This window comes from Mytilus galloprovincialis, chromosome 3, assembly GCF_965363235.1.
Source record: "Mytilus galloprovincialis chromosome 3, xbMytGall1.hap1.1, whole genome shotgun sequence".
Lineage (NCBI taxonomy): Eukaryota > Metazoa > Mollusca > Bivalvia > Mytilida > Mytilidae > Mytilus > Mytilus galloprovincialis.
The window spans coordinates 24742212-24754027 of NC_134840.1; the positions used below are offsets into that span (position 1 = coordinate 24742212).

The 11816-nt window shown below is 31.3% G+C and overlaps 1 protein-coding gene across 1 annotated transcript; it reads right to left on the reverse strand.

Annotated features, from left to right (window-relative positions):
- Positions 1–438: 438 nt before the first annotated feature.
- On the reverse strand, positions 439–10806 carry LOC143067491 (cobalamin binding intrinsic factor-like). Its single transcript, XM_076240799.1, has 11 exons — positions 10672–10806; positions 9951–10023; positions 7384–7419; positions 6613–6811; positions 5696–5970; positions 5174–5322; positions 4001–4076; positions 3054–3161; positions 1755–1914; positions 1190–1311; positions 439–626 (listed from the first exon to the last, which is right to left on the reverse strand). Exons 1-11 carry the CDS (start codon positions 10684–10686, stop codon positions 565–567), a joined length of 1275 nt encoding a protein of 424 aa, XP_076096914.1. The 5' UTR covers positions 10687–10806; the 3' UTR covers positions 439–564.
- Positions 10807–11816: the final 1010 nt, after the last annotated feature.

The following is an 11816-nucleotide window of genomic DNA, read 5'->3' on the forward strand; positions in this document are numbered from 1 at the left end:
GGGTTGTTGTCTCTTTGACACATTCCCCATTTCCATTCTCAATTTTATGTAGTAAGATTATATCTTTTTTTTTTTTTTTACAAAAGTTTGGTTTTGATTTTTAAGTCAGTTGAGTTGTATGTCTATAATGTACGTTAGCATAGTTTTCTCTGCTGGATCTTAATTACGTTTGTCTGGGTCGCTTTCAACATTTTGTTCATAAAATGGAACTGTCAACTACTGTCATGCAAGACGGAGGTTGAGGTTGCTATGAACCAGGTTTAACCCACTATTTTCTTCGGAATCAAGTCAGGACTTGACGGTTGTTTTTTATTCGTTTCGTTGGTTTATATAGTCCAGCATTTTATTTCGTCAGGTTTTATGGCATTTTCTCTCTGTACTTACCTTAGATTTTTTTTTTAATATTTTGTTCCTAGAAAGTCTATAATAATAAGAGAATTAAGTGTTGCATTATTTATTAGGATGGTAAACAAACATCCAAATATAGACCTTCATATTTGACAACACCATCTTAAACAGTTGTGCCAGAAAACATGGAAAGCAATTCTGTCAAATTTCTTTTTTTCACCATATGGTAAATTTAAAGGTGTATCTATCACGCTGGCTTGGAAATGTTTGACTTGCTCCTAAAAAGACAAAGATATATGTAAGTAAAGTTGCATTATATATGATAATGATTATTACTAATGAGTATTCCTCAGGTATTATTATTGTTCTTCTAATATCAATGATTATCATTATTTAATCATGAAAACAAAAGTCAATGAAATGAAATTTATGCTTAAGAATATGCAACTACTTTTTGTAATCTAAATATGTATACAGGGCTATCAATATTCTGTAATAAGACGGTTTTTTTTTTTCATTTTTTAAATTAATGTTTTGTCTCTTTTATTTGATAAAAAAAATTATACTTCATTAACGAAACTAAAGAAAAAGAGGCGACAAGGCTTCTGCTGAAGATACTTTAAGAAAAAAACATCAATGATTGGTCACGTGGTGTGTTGCCATTGCTTATAATATATTCAGTATTTCAACATTGAAGCATGAAATATTTCTGTTTCGATAAATCAAATTAATAAATAAAATTTGGCACTTAAGTTAAAGAAATCTCTACTTAACAGTATAATCACTATTGCCATGAAATGAGTCATGTGCTGCAACATTTGAAATAAAGAATTAAAATTACCATATTGCAACGGATTGCCGTCTGTTTTTAATATTTGCCAGTACTGTCTGTTGTCAGTTGACGCTGTCATTAGGTTGATAGAAGTGATATATTGACCCCAGGTTGTAGTTTTGCTATTGAAACTTTTGGCGGGAAAAAGAAGAAAATCAAGTATCGACTGATGAAAATACATATATCCTAGTAATATGCAAGCCTAACAGAGAAGTTAACTTTAATAAACATAAAGACGTACAAGTTTATGATGCATACAGAAAAGTGAATAAATCATCCATATATATACACAAGAAACTTCAAATATCATAGTTATATATATGTACACAGACAGGAAGTTTTTACCAACTTTATATTATTAATTTAACGTTTATCATGTGATTTTCATTGACTGTTTTATTTTACAAACGAAAAAAAATGTATATTTCAGGCATCGGATCAACAATGTGAACATTCGAAGGATACTGAAATGATAATAATTATCATTAACTGATATCAATGATTTTGATACTTGTAGATTAGACAATGTAGAAAAAAAGTATTAAAAAAACTAACATTACGCGATGAATCGTACCTAAATGTCTGATCTGTATTGTTAAGATTAACAAGAGCATCAAACAAAGTTTGTCCTTGTTGTAGAGGAGCTGACCAAGTGTGATCGTAATCATTGGCGGTTATGTTATTGAATACAGTTATTCCAATAAGAAAGGTTGGCGTCGAAGGAGTTGTAGTTCCTAAAAACAAAAGATAATGGTTTGAAAAAGAAAATTGTCGATTTTATATATCAATACAAACAATTTTATTATCAGGTTTTTTTTTTATCAATTTTACCATGAACTCAAAGTTCGTACCTGTCTAATTATATTATAAAGAGTAGATCGTTTAATGTACAGCTTGAGAATATCGTTATTTATTTTTATTATGCCTATGTCAAACAAAAACTAATGTGTTCAAAGCATTAATGATGCAGACAGGTTATAGTAGTTGAATATAAACACATTTTTTACATAAGATATAGTTAGTTTTCAAAGGTACCAGACTTATGTTCTAATACGCCAGACGTGCGTTTTGGTACATAAGACTCATCAGTGAAGCTCAAATCAAAATAGCTATACAGCTAAAGAAGTACAAAGTTGAAGAGCATTGAGGAACAAAAATCCCAAAAGTTGTGCCAAATACGGCTAAGGTTATCTATGCCTGGGATAAGAAAATCCTCAGTATTTCGAATAATTCATACTTTTGTAAACAGGAAATTTATAAAAATGACCATATAATTGATATTCATGTCAACACCGAATTGCTGACTACTGGGCTGGTGATACCCTCGGGGACGAAACGTCCACCAGCAGTGGCATTGACCCAGTGGTGTGAATAGTTATCAAAAAACGTTTCAAGTTGCATGAAACTAGGAAATGAATTTACACGTTTCATCAGACATATGCAAAGAAAGACAATTTCAATTTCAATCCGTTAACACAATTGATTTGGCCGCATTATATGACATTGAAAATGTTCATTTTAGAATTCCATACATTCGTACACTATCATGACAAAAAAGAAAATGACAATCGTGCTTGGGTATTGAACTAGAAAGAAATGTAAAAGAAAAACTATTAATTATTGAAGCAATATTTCGAATATTCTTACTGGTTGCCTTCTTTTTTCTTTCAATATGGCATATTGAGCAATTATAACGTCGTACATTTGAAGATACAAAATCAAATACATGAACATTTCAACCGACAGATAAGTGTAAAAGTAGAATAAAGAAAACTTCCTCATATATGTTTTCTAAAGAGACGATTAAATGTCAAAAGTGAATGAATCACTTAATAAACGAAATTAAGAAGTAGTTTTATCACAAATGCTTTACCTTGTTCTGTTGATGGACATTGCCATAAACCAATATCTAGAAGAGATTTTCTTGCTATCGCTGGCAACACTGATAGCAGTAGAGATGTGAATGGAACCTTGCTTCGTTCTACAATATATAGAAAAATATCTTTACTAAAAAAGATATGTATTTTTCAAAGATGATATAATGTGTGTAAAATTTCTATTTGGGTTAAACTCTTGTACATAATATATTTTGACAAAAACTAAACATGAAATGGCAAGTTTATGTCAAATTTGTAAATTTCACATATGTTTATACATCATAGTGGCATCATAAGTGACCTTTTAGCTCTAAAGTTTCAAAATATAAACAACTGGTTTGCTCATCACTACAACTAAGTACATAATTTGGAAAGGCTTAAATATGTTTATTTTTTTGTTTATTCAATAACTCTTAACATATCGGCTCCATTGTCAATTATTTTATCATCATTAGAGTAGTTCCTTTTGTCTTAACCTTTCAATTGTGGTAAACCATATATTGTAATTGACAGGGAATTATCTGTTTCAATAGCTATATCCCTTCGTAAAGTTTACGGACGCCATCACGAGTTGGTTTACCGTGATGGAAAAACTGTTTCACAGATGATATCGGATATGTTCCTTATGTCATATCTACAATACCCTACCCTCCTACCGAATTAGACTTTTTACCGGATTTGTAATAACATAAGCAACACGACGGGTGTCACATGTGGAGCAGGATCTGCTTACCCTTCCGGAGCACCTGAATTACCCCCAGTGTTTGGTGGGGTTCGTGTTGCTTAGTCTTTAGTTTTCTATATTGTGTCTTCTGTACTGTTATTTGTCCGTTTGTCTTTTTATTTTTATCTCTGGCGTTGTCAGTTTATTTTTAATCTATGAGTCTGACGACTCTCCCTCTGGTATATTTCGTCCCTCTTTTATAAAATATAGTATAATTACTTATTGAATTAATCATATACTCTATTCCAGTCTTAGTCTGTCGTCTTAATGTCCTATTTCCACTTGCAAATATTGCCTTAAAATTGAAATGTAAATACTACATAATTATTATATGATAATAAACGTTCAAAGTATATTGGCTATTTCAAAAATAATTAAAAGTATCGAGTCAAAATCGTCGCCAAATGCTTTATCAGTATTATCATGACAAAAATTTCGTGGCAAAGCGAGAACAAAACATTTGCTATAGTGTAACTTTAATGGTTCAAAATCTAATATTTGAACATTTTTCAACCGACAGAAAAGTGTTAAGTAGAATAATGAAAGTGTCCTCATAATTTACCCATCAATATGTCATGTATAAAATAAGAAGACTGGTATGATAACCAATGAGACAACTATACCCAGAGACGAAAATGACAAAGCAACAAAAGGTCGCCGTATGACCTTCAACAATAAACAAAACTCATACCGCAAAGGAATCCGCAATTTAAAATCTTTTTTATGAAACTGTTCAAAGCATATAGGTTGTAAATTTGATATTTTTGAGTCCTTTGATACCTGCATCAACCATAATGACTGTAACCTTTTTGATCTAGAAATAATGAAGTTCGACTAAATGAATGATAAGACACATCTCCCTTCAGCAAAGCTGATGTTAGACGGTTTGGATGTACGGTTCAGGTCCCCCGTCTTCACCTGTTTTGATTTGGTTTTTATATCTCATCAAACACACCAGCAGTGCGACTGTCGCGAATTCTAGAAGAAATCGTCTGTAGTAAAGAGTAGGCTTTACTTATCATTGGATAAATAGAAAATTTCATATTTACATGAAATTATTTTTATATAATCCAGCAGCAGATCGATCCAAAATAAAAATAGGTACATATATTACTATCTTTTAGATTCGCTTTAAATTGAAACTTGTCTACATATCTTATGTTCAATTAGTGTATGGTGAGTTCATTAAGGGGTTTCCCTTTGAAGCCAAATGGTTATTTGGTGAACAAACTGATTTTCACCAAATATAATAACACCCTACTATAACGATATTCACGATGTTAAGGAACTGATTAAATTACTACTATAAGAAACATAATGTAAATGGACGGGCGCGATTAAATGTTTTTAGAAAAGAAATTGATTATGTTGGTTGTAAATTCAGTTATATACCTGCACAGCTAGAGCAGTTGAGTACTCATTTCCAAAGGTTCCATTTTCATTCTTGGCTTGGAGAATAAAATTGAACGCCGCGTCTTCAGCATTTTTGTATGTTGGATTACCAACACAATGATAGGCCATGTATACTAAAGAAGCTTCATCTGAAAAGTTTTAATCGAAGAGCTTAAAATTATCATTTTGTTGACACAGAATATAAATTAATTATGTTGGCTGCTATGTTTCCAAAAATAAACAAGCAATTTATGAGAATGCTATAAATTGACAGTACATAAATGACAAAACTAAAAGTAAGCAGAAAAAATGAAAAACTCATGTTCTTACTTTTTTTTTAGATAAAAGCTATTGAAAAGTATGAAAACATGACAAGACTTTTTATAAAATTTGGAATAATGGCCTTTGAAACTAGCTGTTATACAAAAGTTTTAAATCTCAATACAGTGAATTGCATATTGTATTACTATGTTTAATAAAGATGGCACGATTCGGTATAACAGATCGATTGGAACAACTTACCAACACCAAATGTGTAATATCCTGGGGTTGTTGATATGGCATCTAAGTTGTGAGTATCAATAGACTCGCCAGCTTTACACAAAGCTATAAGAATCAACGAATAGGCAAATTTATTACTTTCAAGGTAGCTTGATGACACTATTAAATGGTTCTTGAGTTTGTCTATCAGGTCATGGCCATAAAAATCTTTTGGATCCTGACAAGTCGCTTTCATTCCTAATGCATAATATGCAAGCTTGCCACGTACCCACACCTTACTGGTCAAAGAATTGTCTCTATAGAAAAAAGAGCTTATATTACACAAAAATTTCAAAAATTGTCATAATATAGGCCATATTAAATTGAGAATGGAAATCGGGAATGTGTCATAGAGACAAAAACCCGACCAAACTGCAGAAAAAAGCCGAAGGCCATCAATCGGTCATCAGCAGAGCGTGAAAATCCCGTACCAGGAGGAGTGCTTTAGCTGGCCCCTAAACAAAATGTGTACTATATATAGCTAGTTCAGTGAAAATGTAAGTTGTACTTAACTTAAAAAAAAAATTAAATGAACTAAAATTAAAAAATACATACAAAACTAACAAAGGGCAGAGGCTCCTGACATATGAACATCGTATACAAAGAAAATGATGTAGCGGTTTAACGATATGATTATTGTTTTATCTTAGCCTTTTCAATCTATTCAACTGACATCTTTTCTGGTTTGCACCCGTAATAATTATTGATTTAGTTTTTTTATAATTCTATTCGATGCAGTTAAGATTCATTTTGTGTTACTTCTGGGAATCTGATTTGTATATATACTAGCATTGGATCATGACCCACTGTTTGACAGTAGACGCGGAAACGAGGTCGGGTGGATGTCGGACAATATAAATGAAAAAAGGAAAATGATATCTATAGAAATAAAAGTTTACTTGGATAAAGCGGATAACAGATCTATATTCATCTGTTTTACACTGATGTATAAAAATGCCTTTGTCTTCTTGAATACTCTGTACTTTGCTAAATGAAGTGCAATTATTGCTTCGGCTTGTACAAGTTCTCCCCAGGACCAATCTTCATCTCTTTTCTGTAACAGTTGGTTAACGCCGTCTTTAACAGCACAGCGTCGTCCTTCAAATATATTCCAGTCACATTTTCAGCTGATTTACTAAAATGCTGATATAAAGATAACTTGTGTTTGGTGTTGACTTGTTTCCAATAGTTAATCGATTAAAACACTACATTCATATTTCATTGAACACGAATGTATCGAGTAAACACACTACATATATATTTCATTGACCACAAATGTATCGAGTAAATTAAACAAACTACATGTATACTTCACCAAACACGAATGTATCGAGTAAACACACTGCATGTATACTTTATTAAACATGAGGTATCAAGTTCACACACTACATTTACATCTCATTGAACACAAATGTGTCAAGTGAAAACACCACAATTATACTTAATTGAAAATGAATGAGTAAACACATTCAACAGATTATCCAGTAAAAAAAGAGTTTATATTGATTTAATGCCCTTGATAGATGAATTTATTTCTTTAAAATCTTTACTTAATTGCATGTACGTAGTAGACTAATAAAGATAGATTTGAAACGCTGAGTTTTTTTTTAATATTAAAGAAAACCCATAAATTTAAATGGTCATTTCAATTTCTGTCATTTTGTACTCACTTTCTCCATAAGTTGGCCTTTCGCTGCAGCTATCAACTGGAATGAATAAAATATAAAACAAATAAATAATAAAACCGACAGAACTAGTTCAAAATGATTTTAGAATTTTTGTTGTTTATCTTGTGTATAGTAAGTGGCTGTCTGTTATCTTTTGGAACCAAAATTACATTGTGTTTAATAATGAAACATACAAATGTATATCAACACTTTAAAAAAAAAAAAAACAAATCTAATAGTGACAGTAAACGACAGGATACAGCAGATCAATATTCAGATAATATGTCAAAGATAACTTGGTTTTGGTCTTGATAACCCGGATGTTGACAGTGTATAAGGTACATGGGAATATCATGTACTGTAGAGTTGTAAAAGCATAGTCAAATTTATCAACATATTCAGTAAAGATAAAGCAATGTTTGGTGTAAAATAAACAGAAGATTTATTTGAACGATATCATGAGAACGTTGAGACTGGCCGAAGCAGCTGAATCGGTTGTTATGAAATAGTCGGTTTTCCATGTTGGTGTTTTTTATAGTTTTTTTACAGTTGAGTGTTTCTGTTGTTCCGTTGTTTTTCTCTTATAGTTAATGTGTTTCCATCGGTTTTAGTTGGTTAACCAAATTTGTTTTCGGTAGATCGATTTCAGAGAATTAAACAACGGTATAGTACTGTTGCTTTTATTTAACTCTGATCAAAAATGAAAGTTGAAAAAAATAATTTGTCATATATATTGTCATCAATAAACTTTGTTTTCTGTTACAATCGATGTTAGCCTGTTAGAAATAATACAACTTGGAACATAATATCGAAGGCAGCAGTCCTTTTGCGCCAATTACTGTTTTTCAGGGGTATCATTTGCGCCAAATTTTGTTTTCCAAATGTATCAATTTCGCCAATAATTTACTTGTACACATATCTATCATGAATATTTTAAATGATTACTATATATTTATTGTTATCGTTTGCTTAAAACGTATCACATGTTCGGAGATATTTCACCATGAAGATGAGCATCTGAAGAGAAATGACTTAAGATGCATTAGACATGCACAGAGAGAGCATAAAACTCATTGCTTTTCTGAATATTTTATAAAGATATGTCAATATAGAAAATAGAAGCTTTTGCTGATTATGTTTAAGTCACATATGTTGATGACACAGTTTTTTTTTCCCACCATGCGTATGGGCTTTATTATCATTAGGAATTATTATGAACTGTTTTATGCATTTCAACCTTCAATGTTTGTGTTTTTGGACAATAAAGTGAAGTTACAAGCTACTACATACATTAAATTGGGATGTACCCATGCAGCAGCAGTAAGAAAAAGATAGGTTTCAGAAACGGAAAAATTTGCCATATGTACTGTCGGTTCCAAATCCGAATAAAGGAGTAAGGAAGTCATTTTTCTTCTAATTGGCGCAATCGTATGTTTTATTTTTGGCGCAAATGATACCATGTAATTTTAAAACATGTCGCGCAAACGAAGGTATCCTATTCCAAGTGAACATATAATACTTAAACGATTTTATTTTGAACCATCACTCTTCGAAATTACTTCTTCTGTAGAGATTAATTTATGTAGGTCTGCTAATATATATAAAGTTTTTTTTATTATATTGATACTGAGTTGAATATCTTTATCTTTGTTTTGTTTCTCGGATAAAAACAGTTTTAAAACTACATGAAATATCTTTAGAAATACGTAGAGCGTAGTATTGGAGGGAAGTTTTATTCCCTAGAGACACTTTCTTTGTATACTTACAAAAAAGTAAAGTAACAAAAAATACTAAACTCTGACGAAAATTCAAAACGGAAAGTCCGTAATCAAAATCAAATGATAAATAAACTCATCATAGATAGATGTCAGGATTAAAATTTTATATTTACGCCAGACGCGCATTTCGTCTACAAAAGACTCATCAGTGACGCTCGAATCAAAAAATGTTTAAAAGGCCAAAATAAAGTACGAAGTTGAAGAGCATTGAACATCAAAAGTTCCAAAAAGTTTTGCCAAAAACAGCTAACAACAAAAACGCATGAAACGAATGGACAACAACTGTCATATTCCTGACTTGGTACAGGCATTCTCGAATGAAGATAATGGTGGATTAAATCTGGTTTTATAACGCTAAACCTCTAACTTGTATGACAGTCACATCAAACCATTATATTTATAACGATGAGTGAACAAAACAGACATAATAAGTAAAACTGTCAAAATACGGATACAGCCATCATCATCGTGTCACAATCTCAATCAGAACAAAAACCAAAAAAAAATATGACAAAGAAGCACAAAAAGGAAATAAAAAATTAACAACCACATGCATTGCTACTTATATATGTATTTAAAATCATCCCCAAATGAATGCATGGCGAGGTTCACATCAACTCGAGTAGAGAGTCGCGTGTTTGATGTTATTGAATATTACGTCACACAGGAAGAGATATAAAACAATTTAGTCGTTCAAAGTATTTTCAAAATAACAAACAACACATTAATATAAAATAATTTTGTAGTTCAAAGTTTTTTAAAATTATAAAAGCACATTGAGATAATAAATACCTTGTCTGCGATCTCTGATAGCAGAATGAACGTCTCCCAAAACACCAGCTACTAAAATTATTATACCCAGAAACTGAAAAAATCAGACTGATTATTTATACATATTTTTTTAATTTTAAATAACACATGTTTTAAAGGGATGGAAAGTTATAAATACTACGGAGCCCCTTTACAGTCTAAAGTATATATTTTCGATTTCCAGAGATTAAATCTGGTGCTCCCAAGTATGAAAACAATCGTGCACACGACTTTTAAAACTTTTGTTCACAGCTTCAAAATGCGTGCGTAAAACAATTTAGTATTGGTTCACACGTATTTCAAAAACTGTTGCTTTATATCTTCAAAAAAGATGTGTGCACCTTTTTTGAAAGTCTTGCAAACGAGTTCTAAAATATCTTGTGCACGGGTGTGAAAGTCGTGCACACCAGTTTTAAAGAAATGCGCACGACTTTTAAACATAACTGATTAGCTATAGCTTACAAGTCAATGATTTAACTCATTTGAAACCATATTCATATTCTCTGAACGCACTCTGGCTTCAATAACTATGGCCACGAAATAGTATATAGCACTGAGAGTTCCGGGTTTTTATAAACCAAGAAAAGAATTTTTTTCATAGAAAATATTTTTAAATTTCAGTATCGTATACAATAGTATAAAACGATGAAAACTCCATTTACATTTTGCCAAAAATAATTTCACAACATAAGTTCATACTAACCTTTGTGAACAACATGATTTATCTGCAAGTGAACGGTTATAATGCGTCTTCTTAAAAACAATATGTAGATATGTAAAATGTACATAATATCCTGTTTATCTTTTTAATTTATGATTAACCTTGGTATATTTCCTGTGATGCAGCCATTTATCTACGCTTTGTCTGAAATGAAGGACATCACACATGTATAACTGGGACGGATTCAGGGTCCAATGAAATCGCTTTCAAAGTTTCGGACGTATACAATTGATAAAGTGCTATTTATATTATGTAGCGCTGCTTGGAAACTTCAAATCATGGAGAGTATCATCAGCTCAGTAGTCAGTGTTGCAGTACTGACATGTTTTATAATATACATAAAAGTTCCTTCAATTATTCTATATAAATTTATTAGAAACTAAGGTTCAGACAAAGTATACCTTGGAAAAAGTTTGCTATTATTTTTATGTCTCGTTTTGGTCTTCACGTGTGTTGTATCTTATATATCTTTGTTTTTTTTCAAATTTTGGCCTGGAAAGTTAATGATGAAGGTTACTTCAGAAAAGCGCTCCGGACGAATATAATTTCTAAAGACTTTGTGTTATTTTCATTTTTTCTAGTTTTGACTGTACTGCCATGACGTTGTCAGTTTATTTTTCATCTATGAGTTTAAATGTCCCTCTGGTATCTTACGTCATTTTTTAGACCCTTGTGTTTATGTTAGATACCATGGCAATTTTTATGTAATTTTCTTCTCGGGCTACCTTATAAGCACATGTATTCACATGTAGAGCTAGCTTAAATATGAACTAAATGTCTGTTTCCGCTAATAAATTCTGGAAGAGTACAAATTATAATTTTGCGATATACAATGACCTATGAAATTAATATCTTATATAATGAGGCTGTTCATTTTAGAAAGAAATGTGATATTTTGGTCTTCTTGAGATGGTATGGAGCGTTTTTTGTTACCCTGAGATTGACGTAGAATACCAAAAACAAAAGTGATACTTTATTATGTTGTAAACCATGCCCGGAAATTTAGAAATGATCCTTGTAAACTTATCGCTCCTGTAAATAAACTTATTCTAAAAGGTTACCAATTCAACACTGTAATAAGATCATTGAATATTGTTTTTTTTTTTTTTTTTTTTTTTTGGTATAAA